This window comes from Piliocolobus tephrosceles, chromosome 18 (assembly GCF_002776525.5).
Source record: "Piliocolobus tephrosceles isolate RC106 chromosome 18, ASM277652v3, whole genome shotgun sequence".
Classification (NCBI taxonomy): domain Eukaryota; kingdom Metazoa; phylum Chordata; class Mammalia; order Primates; family Cercopithecidae; genus Piliocolobus; species Piliocolobus tephrosceles.
This window is the reverse complement of record NC_045451.1, coordinates 63,618,491-63,642,569: the sequence shown is the minus strand read 5'-3', so window position 1 is coordinate 63,642,569 and position 24,079 is coordinate 63,618,491. Positions and strand designations below refer to the sequence as shown.

Genomic DNA, 24,079 nt, shown 5'->3' with positions numbered 1-24,079 from the left:
AAGTTTACACAGCTACAGCCTTGTTCCCTCTGCCAAAGTTTACAAAAAGCTTGAATTTTGAAAACTGCTGAGTTTCCAAATGTAAACATACAGTATTTCATTCCTAATCAAGTAACTGTTTACCAAAACTACCTTTAAAGGACAGTCTAAGTTTTTAAAGGACTCCTAGCTACTTTCAAAGGTTACCTTTAAGTAAATGACTTGCAGCCCAAATGGCTAATAATAATGTTTTCTAGAAAATAGAAAAAGCAAATTTCCAAAAAAAAAAAAAGTTCATAAGCATTTTAACATCACATTTAATGTCACTTTTTAATACTGGAATGTTAATATTTCAGAATTTCAGTTTCCTCATTTACTTATCTTTTTTCTTTTACTTTTTTACAGAGACAAATTCTCACTATGTTGCCCCACCTGGTACTTTTTAACTCCTGGGCTCAAGCAATTCTTCCACCTTGGTCTCCCAAAGTGCTGGGATTACAAGGCATGAGCCACTGCACCTGGCCAGCTCCCTTATTTATAAAGAATAATATATGTATTTATTAACACCCATATATTTTTCTATTCATCATGTTTATATATTATATCCGTTCCTCCTCTGTGAACAGATCCTATCAGGGAGAAGATGGGTCAGCAATTAGAAAACTTAGAAAAATTAGATATCAAATAATCATTTTTCTAGCCTCAGCTACATATGACCATATCTCAACAGACTGATATATTCGTTTATGTTTTAAGTTTCTGGATTATTATGGTTCTACAAAAACTCTTACAAATTTTTGAGCCAAGAGCCATCATTATTTTTTTTATATTTATCCCCCAAAACGATATAAGACAAACATGTCCAGTTTTTTCCACCTCAAAACTATTTCACACAACTGTTCCAGGTGATAGTCAATCAACAAATCCCTTATTGGCATCAATAGGTATAAAAAGTGGGTTAATTTATGTTTTGTAAGTGCTCCCAGAAAAAAAAATGCACTGGCTTTTCAGTAAAACCCTTTAGTCAACACATTATTATTTTAAAAACTGTGTTTTATAAAGCACACTGTCATAACCAGTTTATCTGCTTTTTAAACTCACAAGTGAAAAAGAGCAATCTCAAACTAAGGCATGAGCATGTTAACTTTCTTAGACAACCTGCCCCTTTACTAAGATAAATTCACCTACTACCATGATTGTGTGAGTTCATTTTCTTTTACAGAAAATGTGGGCTGGGAACGGTAGTTCACACCTGTAATACCAGCACTTTGGGAGAATGAGGCAGAAGAATCGCTTGGGCCTAGGAGCTCAAGATCAGCTTGGTCAACATGGTGAAATCCTGTCTCTATTAAAAATAAACAATTTTTTAAATTTTTTAAATAAAAATTTTTTCAAAGTTAGCTATCACATCAACAAAGTCCTGGCTGAGTGCGGTGGCTCATGCCTGTAATCCCAGCACTTCGGGAGGCCAAAGTGGACATACTGCCTGAGGTCAGGAGTTTGAGACCAACTATGGCCAACATGGTGAAATTCTATCTTTACTAAAAATACAAAATTAGCCGGGCATGGTGGCACATGCCTGTAATCCCAGCTACTTGGGAGGCTGAGGCAGGATAATCACTTGAACCCAGGAGGTGGAAGCTGCAGTGAGCCAAGATCGTGCCAATGCACTCCACACTCCAGCCTGGGTAACAAGAGAAACTGTTTCAAAACAAAACAAAACAAAACAAAACAAAACAAAAACAAAAACAAAAAACAAAAAAAAAAAACGTTAAAGCCCTGCTATTCCACAAGCAAATGCCAGAATCTGGACATTTTAAAACTAGAATTCCATCAAAGGATACAAAATTTCAGTTAGATAGGGGTATTAAGTTCAAAAGATCAATTGTATGATGATGATTATAGTTAATAGTATATTGCATTCTTCAAAACTGCTAAGAGAATAGATTTCAAATGTCTTCACCACAAAAAAAAGTGAAGTAATATGTGTGTTAATTAGCTTGATTTAGCCATTCCACAATGTATACATATTTCAAAATATGTTGTACACAATAAACATGTACAATTTTTGTCCGTCAAATTAGAATTCTAAAACTTCAGTAAAAAAAACAAAAAACAAACAAAAAAAAATCAAAGGATTTGGCAGACATTTACAAAATTAGTGTTTAAAATTTAAGTACTTGCATAGGAAGGCATACTGAAGTTTTTATGGGTATGACTTGATGTCTGAGATATGCTTTTTAAAACTCCAACAAGAAGTTATTAGATTAGTATAAGAGAACAAAGAACAAAATTGGCAAAAATCAGTAACTGTAGAAACTAGGTAATTGGCACATGGGAGTTCGCTATGCTATTCTTTTTATTTTTACGCATGTTTGAAATTCTCTGTAGTTTTTAAGATCTGAATTATTACACTCATTTTTAACAAATGAGGACACAATGATGAATCAAATAGCAAAGTATTAAGACTCACATTACCTTGCTCTTTTGTTATTTTTACTGTTAACAACTGTTAGTTGTTATTTTAGCAACAAAATATATCTGTTCTGATCCACTGACAATCTGAAAGTAATAGGCCATGTAATATTAAATTATTTCAGTGAAGACATGAAGTGACTTACCTCCTTCAGTTCTGGCCAGTCTATAAGAAGAAGTTTAGCAGGAGGTCCAGAAATTAGTTGCACTCGAATAAAGTCAGAAAACTCGTGCCAAGTAAAACAAAGATCCTTATTTCCAGGAGGACCTGGAATAAATTTGATGCCTCTTACACTTATACTCTGTGTGTTTTCCTAGTGAGGAAAAGTACATTGAGAAAGACAGGGGGTATCACTTAGTTTTCAGAAAAACAAAATAAAATGTTTTGTCATTAACCCATGGGCATACAGATGTGTTTCTTGGTAACAGGACAGAAAATAAATTGTACCTATGCAATAATGGCATGTCATAAATTTTATTTTCAAGAGAGGAGAGACTGAATTTCTTCTTTCAAGGGGTAGGGGATCCAAAAGGTTCTGGCTATGTCTCTTTATCTTATCTTTTCTTAATTTCCCTCTTCCTTGTACTTTCTCCTTTCTGCTACCTGAACAGCTTTATACTTTTCTTTCCCTGTTTGCAACATTACTTACCAGATATACACATTGTTTTTCTTTAGATTTTTGTACATGATACCTTAATAAGAGGCTCTTCCCTGATCACCTTACTTATTGGCATACTATCTATCCCCTTCCTTACTTCATTTTTCTTACCTCTTATTTCTCATCTAATGCATGTCCTCTCCGTGACAAGATGATTTCCACAAGGGCAGGAGCTTTGATCTGTCACTACTCAATCTCTATTACTTAGAACAATGCCTAACACATCATATTAATGAGAATCAATGAAACTAGCCTATAATCTCTGCAATATGACTGAATGATTCCACACTGGCGTGAGTGCTATAGTATTCATATTTTAACGGTGACCCTTGAAGATTCAGTCATCTTAAATTTCTACTAGGTACAAATCTACTTCATCAAAATTTTGCTTTTGTTTCTGGGCTGCTGTAACAGTATTTCACCAAAATTTTAAAATCAGGCCAGGCACAGTGGCTCCTGACTATATAATCCCAGCACTTTACGAGGCCTAGGCAAAAGGATCCCTTGAGCCCAGGAGTTCACGACCAGCCTGGGCAACGGAGTAAGACCCCATCTCTACAAAAAATTTTAAAATTAGCCAGGTGAAGTGGCAAGCATCTATAGTCCCAGCTAGTTGGGAGGCTCTGGTGGGATCACTTGAGCCCAGGAGGTCGAAGCTACAGTGAGCCATATTCACAACATTGTACTGCGCTCCAGCCCGGGCAAAAGAGTGAGATCCTATCTCAAAAAGTTAAATAAATAAATCAGAGAGAAAACTTCATGTTTTATGTTCTCCATGATCTGTAGAACAGAACATTTTATGTAAAAAGTCACTGCAAAATAATCAAAATTAATCTCTCCTAAAAGTCCAATAAGCATAGAAGAATTTTTCAATATTCAGAAAACAAATTAAATAGATATTCCTTAGTAAAATGTACTGAAGTTCAAAATATGTGAAGTCTATCTTAGGGTTGCAAATTTGATAGCTCTTCTGAACCAAAAGCCCTTCTGAAGGGGTGATTTCTTTTTTAAAGTCATGTTGGAAGTTGTTCTGGTTTTATTTCAAATCTTGAAAATGAAATTGCATTTACAAATTGTAGATGGGTACAAACAGAATTAAATATATAATTCTGAAAATGGGCCAAGATGGTATACGTCAATTACAGAACAACAGAAGTAGAAAAAAAGTCCACTTGGCTGGAGAGTAAAGAGCTATGGAGAGAGAAAGGGGTGAGATCATGGTAGGGTGGAATACTATAGGTATTACAGGCCATACTAAGGCAACTGATTTCAAATGCAGTAGAATGTAACATGCTGATAGGTCTAATGGGTAGCACGAGAACTGAAAATTGACCCCTGGATTTGGTCAGGTAGAACAGAGCAGAAAAACATGATGAGAGTGGCTTGCTACAGAATGACAGAAAAGGATGTGAAAACATACAACTCTTCCAAGGAGTTTTACTATAAAATGGAGGAGGGCAGTAGATGGACAAGAATACAGAGCCAAATGAAGCCTTGCTGGTTTTTCTGGAGGGATTTTTCCTTTTGTTTGTTTAAGATGAGTGACATTCCAGCATGTTTACATGCTGGTGGGATGGATCTAGTAGAATAACTGAAGATGTAGGAAGATGGGTTATAATTTAGGAACAATTAGGAGCCTGTGCACAGAATGATAGGAAGCAGGGATTGTTTATTCATAACCACAGGAGCACATTTATTTTCTGATTTCATCTACCTGTAGCGTGAAGCTAGAAAATGGAAGAACCTAAAAGTCAAAGAGCACATTTTATCATTGTGGAGGGAACAAAATATCATTCAAAGTTCCTCAGTAGTGAAAATGATGCTCTCAACATTAGAAAAGAGCAGAACAGATTACTGGAGACAGAAACGTTAGTTAGAAGGGAAACATGAAAGTTATTTTTGTGACTGCCCCTGTTAAGAAAAAGTGTAATAGAGACTCTCAGAGAGGAAACGTTTTAAAAAGCATTCAATGATCTAAATGAATTTAACTTCCCTTTGACCTGAGAGATCTTCTCTCTCACCCACTGTGGACTGGCAGGTTCCTTAAGACCCAACTCCACCATGTCCTTTTCGCTAAAGCTGTCTCTACCTCTCCAAGCAGAGTACAGCATGCTTGTTTGTTTTAAACTGAAAGAATTCCACCAGAGTTTTTATTTTTTTAAGCTAACCTGAATTAACTGCACAGTTGCAAACCTTTACAATGATTTTTCTCCTCAGCATCCTGTTAATACAGAGTTTAAACACCAAGAAATTTTATTTAAACAGCTACTATGAAAAGCTATCAAAAAAATCTATATACCACAATCTTTATGGATAAAATGGTATGATGTCTGGAATTTGCTTCAAAATGATATGGTATGGGGAGAATGATGACTGTTGAAGATGATGGGAACACAAGAAATACCCATTCTATGTTTATTTCTGCGTATGTTCAAACTTTTTCATTATAAGATTTTTAAATGCCTTTTATGACTTTTCAATTTAAAAACTAAAATCAAACTTTTTTGTTATACTAGTTTTTCCCAAACGTTTTGTTACACATATAACAATAGAATGAATCAAACCAACATGGTATAGAAAGTAACCATACCTGAAAAGTTGTTTTCAAATTTGAGCTATCAAGTCCAACCCCAGCAATTGACAAAGAAGATAAAGAACTTGGTGAAAATGCTTGAATCTGATTTCCGTACTGATCCGTAATTATTATAACTAAAAAAGGGGAAGTTTTATTTTAGTCTTATCTTTTAATAGAAGATATAAATATCTACAATATACTTTATAAAAACATGCTTAGAAACTTACTCTTTGTTCTCTTACTAATTTTTGGTATAAAATAATTATACTCATTTTTTAAATTCACTATAAAATAAAGATTTACATAAGTATACTTTCAACTACATTTAACACGATGCTAATGTTAATCAGATTTTTTTACCATGAAAATTTGAAGATAATATTTTAAAGTAATTTTCTAGACATAAGAAAAAATACATAGGAATCCATTCATACACGTACGTTATACTTTCATGTTTAAAAAAGAATTTTTTAATCCAAATGCCCATCAATGATAGACTGGATAAAGAAAATGTGGCACAAATACACCATGGAATACTATGCAGCCATAAAAAATGATCAGTTCATGTTCTTTGCAGGGACATGGATGAAGCTGGAAACCATCATTCTCAGCAAACTAACACAGAAACAGAAAACCAAACACCGCATGTTCTCACTCTTAAGTGCGAGTTGAACAATGAGAACACACGGACACAGGGAGGGGAACATTACACACCAGGGCCTGTCGGGGAGTAGGGGCTAGGCGAGGGATAGCACTTAAGAGAAATACCTAACGTAGATGACGGGTTGATGGGTGCAGCAAACCACCATGGCACGTGTATACCTACGTAACAAACCTGCACGTTCTGCACATGTATCCCAGAACTTAAAAAGAATTTTTTTAGGAGTACAGTATCACTATTTTGTCCAGGCTGGCCTCAAACCCCTTGGTTCAGGCAATCCTCTCGCCTCAGCCTCCTGGGTAGCTGGGACCACAGGCATGTGTACCATGCCAAGCTTACTTTATACTTTTCTTATTAACTTCTAATTAGTAATATTATTACTTCTAACAAAAGGCAAGATTTTTTTCAACAAAATATGTTTGTCAAACTAATTTCAAAGCTATGTCAGCCTGGGCAAACATAATGAAAATACTTCAATCTTGTCTGACAACAGATTTTAAACCAATAACATTATATGAACCCAAAAGCTTTCCTTTCAGATTACGTATCTAAACATCCATAGAAGGAAACATCAGAAGTATTTTTGTTGTTTGTTTTTAAAGCAAGCTATACTAACCTACTTCTCCTTGAAGCTCTTGGCCAATCTGTACAGTTTTTCCTCCTTTCATCTCACATTTTAAATGTTTAGGTTCATCAGGAAGTGGTCTGAAATTGTTTAACAAGTTAGAAGTCTTTACTTAGACCATTAATTGAAGTAGTTCCAACATGCTACAGAATAACATATATAATGTTCGTATCCAATAACTCAAATATAATAACACCCCTTCAAATAACTGTTTAATTTATATAATCTGCTATTAACCCAAAAGAAAACAGGAAAAAGATACTTTGCAAAGATAGTAGACAATACGGACCAAAAACTTACAGACATGTTAAGTCACAGTATTTATGCTGGATTAAGAGGAAATTATGACAAGAAAACAGACGAGTTAATAACTCATTGAGTGATGTCATCACGGTCAGAATGCAGCGCATTTGAAAATTCTATCTCAAAAACAGAACTAACCTAAGTGTTGGGAAAAGTATAGAAATGGGTAGAGGAATTAAAGTCCAAGAGGTTATTGGAAAAGAGGTGGCCAAGAAATTGATAGGCCAGTGTAAAAGTTTTTTTTTTACACATTCACTTAATTCTGTCCCTTCAATATAAGTTCTACATATTAACTCTGGTGGGACCCTCAGCTTTAAAAATTCTCACTAAGCAATGAAAGAATTTTTCCTTCTGAACAACACTGACTGATCACATTGTATCTTTTGTATTTTTCATGTCTTTGTCATTTTGCAGGTGTTTTCACTGTTGCTGGCACTAAACTTTCCTTTAATAAAGGTTCCAAATACTAGAAGGCCAATTCAGTGCAAGGTTATAGTGATAACAAAAATTAATCGCTATCACCAATGACACTTTATTCCAAAGACAATCTATCATATTTCATTGAAACTGTAGTATTTTTACATTAAAAACAACTTTCATATATGTGCAATGGAGGAAAGTATTTTGTTGCCACAGGCTGTAAAATATAATGAGTCCACAAACCTTACTGTAAATGCACTTTCCAAAGACACATGATCATCTTGGAATGAAACCTGGCAATAGCGCATATCTTTTACAGATGTTGGTACTTGCACATCAGGAAGAAGACCCTGTAGCAAGTGTTCTTTGTTAATCTCAGGAGTCCAATTAACCTAGAAGAAAATGGTATATTTAAGAATAATAAAGCTTAGTCTGTGTAATGTTCTCCTACTGCCACTTATCTTACTTTTAAAACTACATTATAATCCATCTTCTTCACCCCCAAGAAAAAAGTCTCTTTATGGTCAGAAATGGTGTGGTTCATATACTACTATGATACGAAGGCATCCCCTTTGTCTCTGTTGTTAATGTTGCCCTATTTTTTAGTGAGACAAAATAAAAATTCTTCAGTCATTTCTTTAGTGCTTTGCCACAAAAGTATCACTGTGGCCATTATCGTTTAAAAGTAACATATAAATCAGATCATGTAATTCTGAAAAGCAATATTCAATTATTTTTTGAAAAGAATCCTATTTATGGGAAGGCTTTGAATGAGATCTAGGTGGACCTTATTCTTACTCAGCAAGGTGAGAAAAAAAAGTTTTATCTAACTTTCTGGACATACTTTGGCCTTAATCTCTTCTTGGGTGCTTTCAGTTCTGTATTAATTTACACCTCTTACATTCCGTATTTTGTCATTTAATCCAAACTTTTTCAAGTCGTTTGCTCTACTTTGTCCTTACTTTTAAACTTCCAATACTTTCTATTTAAGAATTCTGACCTCAACTTTCTCTCTACTTTTATTTAGACTTCTATAGTTGATTTTAAAATCACCATATTCTATTTTTACTTTTAGATTTTATAGACAAGGTCTCGCTCTGTAGCCCAGGTTGGAGTGCAATGGCATGATCACAGCTCACTGGAGCCTCCAACTGCTGGGCTCAAGCAATGCTCTTGCCCCAGTCTCCTGAGTACCTGAGACTACAGGCATGCACCACCAGGTCTGCCTAAGTTTTTGTTAAGATGGGGTCTCACTATGTTGCCCATGCTGGTCTTAAACTCCTAGCCTCCAACAATCCTCTCACCTCAGCCTTCCAAAGTGCTAGGATTACATATGTGAGCCACCATACCTGGCCTTAAAATCACTAACAATCTTTCTTTTAAAAAAATTCTAATTTACATTTTATTTTTCCTCTACTTTTAGGTTCACTACTGGGTACATATACAGGTTTGTTACATGAGTAAATTGCATGTCGCTGAGGTTTGGTCTATGAGTTATCCTATTGCCCAGGTAATGAGAATAGTACCCAATAGGTAGTTTTTCAACCCTTGCTACTACCCTCCCCTTTTTTGGAATCTCTAGTGTCTACTGTTCCTATATTTTCCATGGGTATTTAACGTTTAGCTCCCACTTACAAGTGAGACCATTCAGTATTTGGGTTCCTGTTCCTGTATTAATTCACTTAAGATAATGGCCTCCAGCTGCATCCATGTTGCTGCAAAGGACATGATTTTGTTCTTTTTTATGTCTGTGTAGTATTCTGTGGTGTATTTTCTTTATCCAGTCCACTACTGATAGTCACCTATGTCTTTGTTGTTGTGAATAGTGCTGAGACAAACAGAGACTGCATGTATATTTGGTGAAATGGTGTGTTTTCCTTTGGGTATATATATAGTAATGGTATTGCTGGTTCAAATGGTAGTTCTATTTAAGGTTGAGAAATCTCCAAACTGCTCTCCACAGTGGCTGAACTAATTTACAGTCCCACCAACAGTGCATAAGTATTCCTTCTTCTCTACAACCTTGCCAACATCTGTTACTTTTTGACGTCTGTTATTTTTAAATATAGTCATTCTGACTGGTGTGAGATGGTATCTCATTGCTTTTGATTTGCATTTCTCTATGATTATGATTATGATGTTGAGCATTTTTTTCATATATTTGCTGACCCACATGTATGTATTCTCTTAACAAGTTATCTGTTCATATCCTTTGCCCATTTTTTAAATGGGGTTGTTTTTTGCTTGTTAAAGTTCCTTATAGATTCTGGATATTAGACCTTTTTAGAATATATAGCTTGTTAATATTTTTTTCCATTCTGTAGTCTGTCTGTTTACTCTGTTGGTAGTTTCTTTCGCTGTGCAGCTCTTTAGTTTGATTAGGGCCCACTTGTCAACTTTTGTTTGTGTTGTAACTGCTTTTGGGGACTTGGTCATAAATTCTTCGTCAGGGCCGACGTCCAGAATGGCTATTGCCTAGGTTTTCTTCTAGAATTTTTACGGTTTGAAATCTTACATTTAAGTCTTTAATCCACCTTGAGTTAATTTTTGTATAAGGTAAAAGGTAGGGATCCAGTTTCATTCTTCTGCATATGGCTAGCCAGTTATCCCGGCACAATTTTTTGAATAGGGAGTCCTTTCCCATTGCTTGTTATTGTCACCTTTGTCAAAGATCAGATAGCTCTACGTGTACAGGTTTATTTCTGGGTTCTCCAGCCTCCTCCATTGGTCTATGTATTTGTTTTTGTGCTGGCAGCATGCTGTTTTGGTGACTGTAGCTCTGTAGTACAGTTTGAAGATGAGTAGTGTGATGCCTCTCATTTTGTTATTTTTGCTTAGGATTGCTTTGAGCCCTTTTTTAGTTCCATATGAAATTTATAATAGCTTTTTTCCAATTCTGTGAAAAATGACAGTAGTTTGATATGAACAACACTGAATCTATAGATTCCTTTGGGCAGTATGGTCACTTGAATCATACTAGTTCTTCTGACTCATGAGCATGAATGTTTTTCCCTTCTTGTGGGTATTATCTACAATTTCTTTCAGTAGTGTTGCAGTTCTCCTTGTAGAGATCTTTCACTTCCTTGGCTAGATGTATTCCTAGGCATTTTGCATTTTTTGTGGCTACCATAAATGGGACTGATTTGGCTTTCAGCTTAAAAGTTACTGATATACAGAAATGCTACTAGTTTTGTACACTAACTTTGCATTCTGAAACCCTACTGAAGTTGTTTATCAGTTCCAGGAGGTTTTTGGCAGAGTCTTTAGTGTTTTCTAGGTATAGAATCACCTCCACAACGAAGAGACAGTTTGACTTATTTTCCTATTTGGATACCTTTTATTTTTCTCTTGCCTGATTGCTCTGGGTAGAACTTCCAGTACTATGTTGAATAGAATTGGTGAGAGCAGGCATCCTTGTCTTGTTCCAGTTCTCAAGGGGAATGGTTCCAGCTTTTGCCTGTTTGATATGATGTTGGCTGTGGGTTTGTCATGGATGGCTCTCATTATCCTGAGGTGTATTCTTCAATATCTAGTGATGGCTTTTATCACTAAGGGATGTTGGATTTTATCAAAAGCATTTTCTGCATCTATTGAAACCATATTAAATCATATGGTTTTAATTTTGCTTATGTGGCAAATCACACTTATTTATTTGCGTATGTTGAACCAACCTTGAATCTCAAAAATAAAGTCTACTTGACGTCGTGAATTAACTTTTTTTTTTTTGAGACGAGTCTCACTCTGTCGCCCAGGCTGGAGTACAATGGCGCTATCTCAGCTCACTGCAACCTCCGACTCTTGGGTTCAACCAATTCTCTCTCTCAACCTCCTGAGTAGCTGGGATTACAGGTGCCCGCCACCACACCTGGCTAATTTTTGTATTTTTTTAGTAGAGATGGGGTTTCACCATCTTGGCCAGCTGGTCTTGAACTCTCAACCTCATGATTCACCTGCCTCAGCCTCTCAAAGTGTTGGGATTACAGGTGTGAGCCACCACACCTGGCCCGTGGTGAATTAATTTTTTAATGAAAATCACTAATATTCTGTTTCCTAGTTTATGCTGCTCTAATGTTTTTAGTTACCTTTTTATCTTTTAAAACCATCTTTAGTCTCTGTTCTTATTGTATTAAAAAAAAAAAAAGAAAAGAAAACTAAGAAGGAGTTCCACAAAAAAGATAAAAGGCTTTCCTCACTCACCCTGGCTGTGTACCCCTCTGAACAGATTGCCCAGCTCAGTTCAGGCTGAATTCCCTCTATCTTGGCTTAATTCTCTCAACACCACAAAACCAATGTAAAGGCTGTACATTCAACTTAAGAAAAAAGGAGTATTCACTATCTTTTACTGTCAATGAAGAAGTGCATAGACATACATAATTACCAAATTAGAGGCACAATGTGTCAAATGCAGGCAACAATCTTAGAGAAGGTATGATAGGGAGAGGCTCTCCACTCAATGTTTTTCTTAAACTTCTTAAGAAACGAGGAAGTGGAAGCATGATTGTGAGAAAGAAGGAAATAGCTCAGAAGCCACATCCCTGGCACCACTATTAAACCACTACTTACCTTCAAATCTGCTTACAGAGAAAAAATGGTTACCTCCTTTCCAAGTGGAATCAGAATTATTTCTATCTCAATTCTCTCTTCCCTCATTACAAAGGGGAAAAAAGCTGGCTAGAACGAGCATTGCTCCAAATAAGATTTTAAAACTCAGTTGAACCCATGCTAAATGATCCTTTTGAAATACCAGATCTTATGTTTGGCAACACAGGATGGGTATGGTGTATACCAGTCTGAAAGAGCAATTGCCAAACAATGTTAACTCTCCAAAAATTTGGTTAACTGGGACTCCTTACTAAGAGTCTATGAATGTCAGCTCTATAGACATGGAGGAATGCTTATTTCTAACTACCTCAAAAAGCCTGGAATTTTGGTAAATTCTTTTTCCACACTTGGGAATTTTATCTCCATAGACATCAAGGGGAAAAAAGTACAGTAAGTTCTGTTACAATGCTTACTTTGAAAATGCAAATTTGTTCCAATACAATCATGTTTACCTTGAGAATGTAAATTTGTTCCAATACAATTATCAGTAAACAATTTAAGCATAAGGCAAATTTTACTTTTGCTTAGGTACGATTTCATCTTTGAAAAAACTAGGTCAACACAGAAAACTGTGCGCAGCTGAATCAACCAAGTGGGAACACGAAAAATGTTGCACCTCAAACACCTGTCACCTCAGTTGACTGACTATGTGTTAATGATAGTCATGCTCATCCACAGACTGTTAAAACAACTTTCCCCTCACTTTCAGACAACCTTCCTTCCACCACTTTACAGTAACTCAAAAGCTGCAATAATTTCTAAGACTTCATCAAGCTAGGTAAACTGCCATATTATTATAGTATTTATGTACTTCTTAACACTTAACATGTATTATCATTATTGTTTTTGCCACTATTTTATTAGGTTCTCTTAATGGGTTACTGAGAAAGTTTGAGTATTGTGCCTCTAGCTTCCATTTTCCCTCATAAGTCCTGTGATATTTTTATTGCGCAATTTTGCACAGCAGAGTGATTTTGAAGAATGCATGTGTCTCATTAAAGAAGAACAAACTGAACTTTGAAAAAAGCAAGCATAGACTGTCCACTATTATTTCAGTCAACCATAAAGGGAATGCGAAAAAGCTGTCTACTTTATGTAATAAGACTCTTAACATTTTGATTTGGGTCCCTGTTCAGTGAGGTATTAAGTTTCAACATGCAGATTCAACCCTATCAAGGTACAAATGTCATATTTAGATGACAGCAGGTTCATGAGGACCAACAAAACTCTTTTCTAAGGATATTTTTAGAGTGGTATACCAATTTCAGTAATTTAAATGGCCAAATCGAGGCTCTGTAGTTAACAACACTGTTTCACTGCTTGCCTTTAACAGATCTTTTGTTTAGTGCTTTCAAAACTGCTACCAATTTATTGCTAGCTTTATCAAGGTGGTGATGTTGACTGTGATTGCAGAAAAACAGCTAGTCAGGAAGAGCACAACTAAACAAAATGCCAAAACCTAGATTTTCAATTGTCAAAATCATTTTTTTCTAAGTATAATTTTGTCACACATGAATCATTCGCATTTCAACCTACTCCATGAAAAAAGCTTATTCTTCTTAGAATGTGAAATGATAGTATAATTTTTCTGTGACTTTTTTAGAGACTACCCATAAAACGGCTTATTCAAAGTCTTACAAACATAAAATTTAAAAAGTTCTTACAAATAACCAATCTGTTAGAGATACTTACTTTAATTTTTTCTGCTAAAGCAGATGTTATATTGATTTCTCTTTCTCCTTCATCATACATTTGAAAAATAAGATTACGCATAGTATCACCTGCTATCCAATTAACCTCATCCTGATGTTTGATCTGAATTGCCTTTTGTCCTTCCACACTGAATATTTGTAGTCTTGCAACATGGCTACTGGGAAGTAACTTAATAGTCTTTTCCACAGGTGCCACATCTTTACAACTCTAGGAAGAGAAGAAAACACAAACACTGAGTGATATCTGTACTGAAATCTTACACTCCTGAAGAATTTACTTTCAATATTAGGGAAGACCATCTCATACATTGTTATACTCACAGGTTTTGTCATTAAGATGGCACTGTACTATTAGTAATTCCGTATGTTATACCATCAGGTTATAAATGACAGTGGCCACATTCTTGAAACAAAAACAATTATATTTGGACTAAAAGGATTCCCTTCCTCTTTTTTATTTTTTTATTTTTATTTTTGAGACAGTCTCGCTTTGCCTCCCAGCTGGAGGGCAGTGGCGCGATCTTGGCTCACTGCAACCTCTGCCTTCTGGGTTCAAACCACTCTCCTGCCTCAGCCTCCAGAGTAGCTGGGATTACAGGCGACTACCACCACGCACAGCTGATTTTTGTATTTTCAGCAGAGACGGGTTTCACCATGTTGGCCAGGCTGGTCTCAAACTCTTGACCTCAGGTGATCCACTGGCCTCGGTCTTCCAAAGTGCTGGGATTATAGGCATCAGCCACTACACCCGGTCCCTTCCTCTTATTTCCAAGTTTCTTTAAAAGTATTGCCAATTTGTAAAATTTTAATTATGTTCATACTCTGTTAGTATTTATGAATAAGAATAAAGACGTAAGAAATTAAGAACTTTCCATAAACTCAGAGACAAACAGCTACCATAAAATATATTATTTAATGGTAATAGATTACATTAAGCTTTCAGTTTTTTTTCAATTCATAACACATTGGGGTAAGTGATCAAGGTTGTTTATAGCCAGAGAAGGACTCTAGACACCCTAAAGACAACTGGTCAATATTTCAGCATATTTACAATTTATTATTGGCACACCAGTGTTCTATAGATCAAAGAAAAGACCTAGATTATGCTATATAAATTGATTTTAGGCACACAAAATTAAAATATTACATTATTATTTCATAATCTAGTTATAGTCTACTCAACAGCATACACTAAATTTAAAACAAGTTTAAACATAAAACACCTTTATAATCTTACCTAACTCATGTCTCCTTCCTCATCCAGTTGTAGCCATTTAACTTATGGAAGACTATCCATGTGAGTGATATTAAAAATTCCTACCTCACAGAATGTCAGGCACACAACCATCTTCTGTTGTATCTTATTTGCTTTACTCCTAAACTCAGTTACTGCCATTGGATAACATTTTGTAACTGCATATTAGAGGACTTCTGTTGGCATTTGTTTTAATTGACCTGAATTCTTGGTCTTCTGCTGATTGGTCTGTAGTGTTTACATAAGTCCTAATGCCTGCTGCTCTTGCCTCCAAGTCCAGATTTCTCCCTAATTCATAGTCATCTTTTGCAAGCAAGTGTGCTCAAAAGTATGTTGCCCATATTATTGCATAAAGAAAATGCAGAAAAAATACTTTAAGGTTATCAAATATAACCAGCTTAAAAAGAACTGGAATGAAGAGTCACCTCATTCTAATTCAAAAACTAAAAGACATCTTGTATCCATTTGAGGTTCAAGCTATGTTAATAACTGATGTATAATTAGCAGGAAAGTATGAGTTAATCAACCAATTAGATTATCTATCACCATTATCAATTACTAAGAAATCACATTTAAGTATTTTACTTAAGTATCTGTACTCAGCAACCTTAGAAGTTTTACTTAAGTATTTGTTATCCCACTCCACAACCTTAGACTGTTTACAGCTCCTGCCTCCATGCTGGCTTTGCTATCAGCCATGATGCATCGCCAATAAAAAGTATCCTACTGGTACATGATATAGAAATCCCTTTGTGGGCCAGGCACAGTGGCTCACACCTGTAATCTCAGCACTTTGGGAGGCCGAGGCGGGTGGATTACGAGGTCAGGAGATCAAGACCATCCTGGCTAACACGGTGAAACCCCATCTCTACTAAAAATACAAAAACTTATCTGAGCATGGTGGCGGGTGCCTGTAGTCCCAGCTACTTGGGAGGCTGAGGCAAGAGAATGATGTGAACCCAGGAGCGGGAGCTTGCAGTGAGCTGAGATTGCGCCACTGCACTCCAGCCTGGGAGACGGAGTGAGACTCCGTCTCAAAAAGACAAACAAAAAAAAGAAATCCCTTTGTGTAAAAATACAAATAAAAAGCTATGTGTGTATAGAAAATTATATACACATATTAAAGGTTTATATGTCCTTCTGTGGTGGTTTAAATGGAGATATTTACCAAACTTTCTAAAACAAATGAGAACCATAAAAAGCAAAAGGACTGGGCACAGTGGTGCACGCCTGTAACTTCAGCACTTTGGGAGGCCAAGGTGGGAAGACTGCCGGTGGACAGGAATTTGAGATCAGACTGAGCAACACAGCAAGACCCCCTTTCTCAAAAAATAAATAATAAATAAATAATCAGGTGCATTGGTCCTTGTCTGTAGTCCCAGTTACTTGGGAGGCTGAGGTGAGAGGATCACTAGAGCTTAGGAGTTGGAGGCTGCAGTAAGTCATGATTGTGCCACTGCACTCCAGCCTAGACAACAGAATGAGACCCTAACTCTTAAAAAAAAAAAAAAAAAAAGCAAAAGAATAAAATTATGTATTTTAACAGAAGAAAAATATTTTAGGGAAATATAAATCAGTAATAGTTTCAGACACTATAAAAGACACTGTAAAAATCAAGACAATTACTAATATTTGACACAAATGTTAAAATAGTCATTATAGTATTTCATATTGCCTTTGCTTTGCTTTGGCTGAAAGAACCACAAATACCTCATTTTTAGAAGTTAACAATTTTGCAAAGCATGTTATTAAGCAGTTGAAGACTATTTGTATGAAGACTCAATACAGTATCAATGAGTAACAATAATAACTTACAGGTATTTCAATTCTTGCTTTAAGCATCTGGTCTTTTTTAATATTCTGAACTTGAATTGCAGATCCTGTTAAAATGCTGGTTCCGGAACTACTGCAATCTACAACATAGACTGGAAGGTTTGGAGCACCTGAAAACTATTTGAAGGATGCAAAATAATGTAAGACCCTATCAAATGTATTTGATTATTCCATAATTGTTCAAAGTTTCAAATAATTCACTAGAGCTACTATTTCTGGCAATGAATAAGAAAATTCTAAGTAAAAGTCACTAAAACTCTTGAATACTGAACAAAAACAGTAATTTTCTACTGTACTATGTAAAATTTATCTGTTTTGGAAGGAAAACCAACTTCCTCAATCACAATCCTTTTTCTTTTTTACTTAACTGGATTTTCCTTTTCTTTCTGCGGTCTTTTACCTACCTTCATTTAAGCATCATTCCCAATTTTTTTTCCCCTAAAGTAAAGGAATAAAGAATGCTACTCCATAGGCAGAGCAGCCCATTCCCAATCTTGAAAGACATTTTTGTCTTTCTATTCATGTATAATTCATGTGAAATGAGAGGGACAGAGTCAAGGAAGGAGAGGTGAGTAAACCTTCATCCACGAATTTATAAAACTGGGCACAGGTGGCATCTTAATTGGTTTAGGAATGATTAAAAAAAAAAAAACTATTGGCAATAAAATCCCACAAATCCCTCCATGGAATAATCATTTCAGACTTAAATCCTATGTAAGATTTACTATTAAGTGGCTAAAATAGTCACTGCCACTTACTATAAGGGACTCAAAATAATCGAAGTATCTTCCAATAAGCTTACCTTACAATGAACAATCAATTTTGGTTGTGCTGTTATGTTGTCTGATTCATCTAAAACTTCCACCTGAAATGGGAAAGCTGTTCCATTTTCTATAACTAAAATTTCGGAATCAGGTTTCACTTTCAATCGACGAGGCTGACCTAACAGTAAATTATACAATGAAATACATATTCAGGTTTCAAAGACTGAAGTACTGAAATAGCAAAAGAAACAACTTTAGCATTAAAGACTCAGTATTTTATAAATATTGCCAAGAAAGAAAAATATAGGCAATGTCCATGTTTAATCGGTTTCATCCCAAAATGCATAGATTCAATACATGACAAGACTTATCTCAACTGTGTAAAATGCTTGGTGTCTAGGCTAAGTTTTATTCCACAAGGTACGACACACTGATAATTCACATTAGAAATCACCTAAAATCTTTAAAAGATACTGGGGAAAAGGTCAAAAAGAAAAATAACGGCTTATTAAAACTATTTACCAATTTTACATGATGATTTTTCCGGCACAAGTAACTATATGTTTTAGACATTCAAAGAATTAGTTCTTGTAATGACATGATCAGGTCATTCACTTGTTAGATTGTCCACTACCTCTGATGTCATAAGCAATTAACATCACAAATTTCCTCTAAGATTAAGAAAAGTAGGCTTATACTTCTGCAGTAAGCCAGTCTGATTTGTTCCATAAACACTGATATTTTAAAATTCAATTAATGCTACATACTGATAACACAAGTATATGGAGAGAATTACTGAAAATATTTATTATACTTTGTACTAATATTAGTTAATATTCATTTACTATATATGAAGTATTGTGCTAAGTTTTATTAAGGATTATTTTTACATAAACGTCACAATAATCTTAATGAAGATATTACTATTATCATCCCCATTTTACAGGGAAGGAAACTGGGATTCAGATAAATTAAGTATTTCTTCCAGGTCACCAGGCTAGTAAGTAGCAAACATAGGTTTAAATCCTCATTTGTAATTTGAAACTCCTTTACTTTTATCACTATACCATGATACTTCCTATCTACCCCCCAAAAAAACTATCTAGCTACTAAGAAATATACTACTCAAATCCATACTTATTATTTAATAATCTAACCTCTAAAATAAATGAATGTTTGTTGATACGTATGATTTTTTTCTTGTACTTCCATCAATGGACCTACCTAAATTCTTTAACAATTCACACTGGAGGAAAATGTCAAACAACTTGAATTTGTGAGAGCAAATAGCGGATATGTTTCTTTTTATCTACAACCAGTAACAAGATCACATATGCACACAGATATGGTTGTGGTATTGTTCATATCAGAGCTAAAACTAACAAGCTAAACATTGCTGTGTTTTACAGGTGCAGGCAGTTCTTACTTGGCACAGTAGGTGTTAATGAAAACTCTTGCGTATTCCAACTGTGTCTTCCATTGAGTACTACAGAACTGTGCAAGGCAAGGACTACCTGTAGTAACTCATTTAATACTCCTAACAACCCCAAGGGAGTAGATATTATCTCATTTTACACAAGAAGAAATTAAGGCATAGAACGAGTTTACCTAGACACTAACCCAGCAGGGCTGACTCCAGAATGCACTTAGAACCTCTACTATAGACTGCCTCTCAAATTAGCCAGCATATTCTATCCTATGTAACTTTAATGCAACTTCATTTTCCCAAGTTAAGTCCTTAACTTAATAAAAATAACATTAGAAATTTTTCTTCTTAAAATATGAAACAGTTGTATAAACAAAATGTAAAGAATAGACCCATCTCTAATAAAGCCTAATAGATATATTCCAAGAAACAGCTCCCCAAAACATTTTCAATATCCAAACTTTTCTCCCAATGTTATATTTAGAATGTCCATAACATCTTCCTAAATGTTTTCCTTTTTAAAAACTGGTCATTTCTGTTAGTGCTATGATTTGACATTCAAATGTATTTTCAAGATTTATACCACTATTAAAAGCCCAAAAATCTCTAACTTTATAGCATTATACTTTAACATAAGAATATTACTTTAAATAATTATGAATATTTCTTGAAATAATATTACCAGGTAGTAATTTCATTTTCAAAATCTGTGAGTCTTCTTTTAAGCCTGGCAGAGTAACCTTCAGATTATAATTCTGTTGAAAAAAACAGTAAAAATTAAACCCAGTCCTAAATACATACTTAAGTAGTTTATCACATCAATTCTGATTTATATTTTGGTTTTATTTACATACCATTGTAGAAATTACTTACCAATTTTATACTTACTAAAATTATCATATACGGAGTCAGAAATTTTAGAGGAAAAAAATTGATCAATATTGCTTCCTTACAGACAGTGAAATGAACAGAATTACAGTAGAATCTACTTTTCCAAAATAGGAGTATCATTTTAGGATCAATTTTTCTCTTAAATTTTTATTCTCAAAAGGCATAACCTCTGAATAATTATCATAATCAAGATAGATATTATAAAACATATGAAATAGTAAATAGAAAGAAACAAAAATCACAAAATTTTGAAATGCAATGTGGTACTCTATAGTGGTTCTTGGAGCAGAAAAATAAATTAACTGGAGACAATAAAAAAAAGTCCACAGTTTTGTTAGTAGTATTTTGTCAATGTGTGGATAAATATATAAAGTTCTGTCCGACATTAAGAGGAAGAACTTTCTACATGCAACCTCTCTATACTATCTTCAAACTCCTTTGTAAGTTATTTCCTCTAAAGTTATTTCAAAATAAAAAGGTTTTTATAATCTAGGAATTTTTAGTAAGTTTATCTTACTAAAGTCAAATTTTCTGTGAATTTCAAGTTCTTTTTCCAGAAAAATCTGAATTCAGAAAGAATCAAGAACTCAATTGTTGACTTGATTATACAAAGCAGTATACAGTACTTGAAAAAAATACACATGCTCTGTTTTAAACATCACACTGATAGGGAAAATATTTAAATATTTAAAGTAATGATACACTGAAAAAAAAATTAGCTACAGTGTTCCTTTTAGTCAGTTAAGTCTATTAGCTGCTTTATAGACCTAATTGAAAAATTACTTTCTTAGAGTTTCTATCTTTAGCATCCATGTTTTTTTTTTTAGACCAACAAACTATGCATAGGATTCCTTCCTTAACTGTATCTCTCACCAAACACTTCCTTTTATCTAAATATCAAAGTGATATGTTTAAAGATGTGAGCTGAAGTTTCCCATATTTCTAATTGTCATTTTTGTTCTAAGAAAAATATTCAAAAGTGGACAGAAACAGTAGGAGAGACAGAGAAAAAAAAAAAAACCAAAACAGCACAGTCCTGGATAACTGTGCCAAAAAAATGACTTTGAATGTGAAAGAACTGAAATAGCGATAATGGGAACAGATGAAAAATATTTAATTCATGTTTAACCAACAACAGTAGGAAATGTGCCAATTTTTCTTACAGATGTAACTGGTAAGTCAGGTGGCATAATGCTGATAAATTCCTAAAAACCCAATTACTGTCATCTGTTTTTTAAAAATAGGTCATTCCACTTTTCATTTACAATTTCATTCTTACCATATGAAATAAATACTTAACAAGTATCATAGGATCTATACATAATGCTTACCTTGCCTTGACAAGAGTTTACAGGGCCCTTAGCTGTAACACCTCGAATTACACAATTTGGTCCTTTGGTTATTTCTTCATAATGTAAAGATAAACCACTGGGGAAAAAAAATTATTTTTTAACTCCCCTCAATTGCCTACAAGTAAGCTACAAATGTGTTTTTGCTTTCCTATGTAACATTGCCATGTCTACTTTTCTAATAAAATATTTTTTATATATAAAGAACTAAACAGAAAAAATTCCCATGGATTTTTTTTACAAAGAAAACTGATCCAACAAGTATTAACAAGTGATGCCAATGGGTTAAACACTGAAAATAATACAATAGGTATAATGCAAAATTAAAATAGCACGTATTGAATCAGTAAAGATACAATGTAGTACCTAATCTAATGCTAGACCATGTATACAAGCCTAAGAAAATGAAATACCCAAAGAAGCCAGGTTTAAGGATGTCCTCAGCATTTAACATGAATTCTTTCAAATATTTCACCAGTGGGATTTTAGAGACTTATAGGCATCTATTATTAAAATGAACGGCAATTTAGATAAAAGTCCAAATAATAACAGACAGGCTTATGAGGACATAAACTGGCAAGATCACCTAATCTACTTCCATGAGTAATATGGTTCCTAAAGCTGATTCCAAAGCTAATTTCATCAGATTTGACCAGATGTAGACCTTTGCAGTGGCCAAATTTTACTCTGTCAAAGGTAAAGGGGAAAAAAGTAAAAAATATACCATGATGGAGAAAAGCCTAATTTTTCTGAGGAATGGAATTTAAGTATTTACAGGTATTTTCAGAATAAACTGTAAAGCTCATTTGAAAAAAGATGTAATGTGGCACACAAGATAAAATAAATCCCCTGGGAAAGATGGCACATTAAACATATACACCTACTTTCACTGTCTCTTAAAATCCCACTAATATGACAGTAAAGGGATTTATTTTATTATTAAAGGAAAAAATAAAGAAAAAACAGAAAGGAAGCAGAGACAGGGCAACCAAACTTATCTGCTAGAAAACAGGACAGACAAGTGGCAAATATCAGCAGTCTCCAAAAAGCTGAATCATAAAATAGAAATAGAAAAAGCTAGAAACCAACCTCTATCATAGAATGCCCAGGTACTGTTCCAAATTGGCAAAAGGAAAAGCTTTAAACAAACAAGCAAAAAGACTGATGAAAAGTTTAGATCTCAGATCTCCAGATCTCTCCTCTCTGCCTCTGGCAGATGAGTGAAACATAAATCTCTGAAAAGGTCAAAACAGAAGATCTCTCAACCAGGGACAGGAGGTAAGTTGAGGATGAGAATGAAATACTAAAAAGAAGAGAAGAGGTAATCTGGAACGAATGCATATGGATACTGAGACCTCTCCTCCCCAATGCCACCCCAGCCATGTTCTTTGATTAGGAACTAAACCATTCCCTGCTCCAGGCAAAAGACTGAAGATTCTTCTTTGAGGAAACTGCCCAGCCCAAGACCTAAAAATACTAACAGGATTTCCCCCAACAATGTACTCCAGACAGATCATCCCACAGTGGAGCTCACAGGCAACAGCCTCTCCACTCTTTCACCTGCATTCCAGTCTCCTACTTATTTACAAGCAGACGACCAATAACCAGACATCTCTAGAGACCAAGAACAAGCAATCGACTAAGTTAGAGACAACAGAGTATCTGTATGGGCAAAAGAAAACTTAAAAAAAAAAAAAAAAAAAACCAACCATTTGTTTTATCAGTGAAAACGGTACTACATTCATAAAACAAAAAGAGGGTCTTCAAAAAATTTCAGAGAACCAGAAAGAACTCACAGCAACTAAATATACGTTAGCAGAAAGGAAAAACTCAATGGAAAGGTAGTAACCACAAGGTTGAGAACATTTATCAGAAAGTAAAACAGAAACACAAAAAGATTGAGGATATTTTTTTTTTAAATTGGGGATTCAGTACAGAAGGTCCAACATCCAATAACTAAGAACCCTAAAAGAGAGAACAGTGATGACAGAAGACACAGAATGAAGTATTTCAAATAATGAATTAAGAGACATTATATCATACTTGCAAAAGAACATGGAGTAAGACATAAACACCTTAACTTCAGCAATAAATTCAGTCAAAATATAAACTTCAGTGAAGCAATTTATATATGACACTAGTCACAGAGGATAGCTTGGAGCTAAATTACTCAGATACAATAAAATGCACTAATATTTTAAATAATACTAAAGTTGAACACCCTATACACAAAAAAAATTAAGCTGAAAAAAAGAGCGAATGCTTAGCAAATATGAAAGGACAAATATGTATTGATCCTTCAAATTACCTTGCTTCAAGAACTGGCTGAATATCAGTTACTAGTTGACTGGTATGACCAAATTCATCCTGAAACTCCAGAGGGATATTAAATGGAACTCCAACACGAAAAAGATGATCCAGAAGAACAAATGAAAATTTCTCTGGCTTACCCTCTTCAACAAAAACAAAAATGAAATGAAAAGCAAGTACATTGGTCAGAAAATCCATTGGGGGTCAAAAACAGATCCATTTCTATATGAGAAATTTTAG

At 34.6% G+C, this 24,079-nt stretch overlaps 1 protein-coding gene across 3 annotated transcripts in view; it reads right to left on the bottom strand.

Moving 5' to 3' along the window:
• The window catches only part of SMCHD1 (structural maintenance of chromosomes flexible hinge domain containing 1), a 151,870-nt gene that overhangs the window by 57,278 nt on the left and 70,513 nt on the right, over positions 1-24,079 (bottom strand). For all 3 annotated transcript variants that reach the window (XR_002735005.3, XM_023228532.3, XM_023228533.3), the window contains exons 20-29: positions 23,838-23,982; positions 21,512-21,608; positions 19,972-20,044; positions 17,902-18,041; positions 17,082-17,216; positions 13,992-14,219; positions 7,941-8,089; positions 6,966-7,054; positions 5,704-5,822; positions 2,601-2,768 (exon numbers count right to left, since the gene is read on the bottom strand). Coding sequence is in view for 2 of the 3 variants with exons in the window: in XM_023228532.3 (XP_023084300.1) it covers positions 2,601-2,768; positions 5,704-5,822; positions 6,966-7,054; positions 7,941-8,089; positions 13,992-14,219; positions 17,082-17,216; positions 17,902-18,041; positions 19,972-20,044; positions 21,512-21,608; positions 23,838-23,982 (1,343 nt within the window). In the remaining variant the exon portion in view is untranslated. The remainder of the gene's footprint in view (positions 1-2,600; positions 2,769-5,703; positions 5,823-6,965; positions 7,055-7,940; positions 8,090-13,991; positions 14,220-17,081; positions 17,217-17,901; positions 18,042-19,971; positions 20,045-21,511; positions 21,609-23,837; positions 23,983-24,079) is intronic.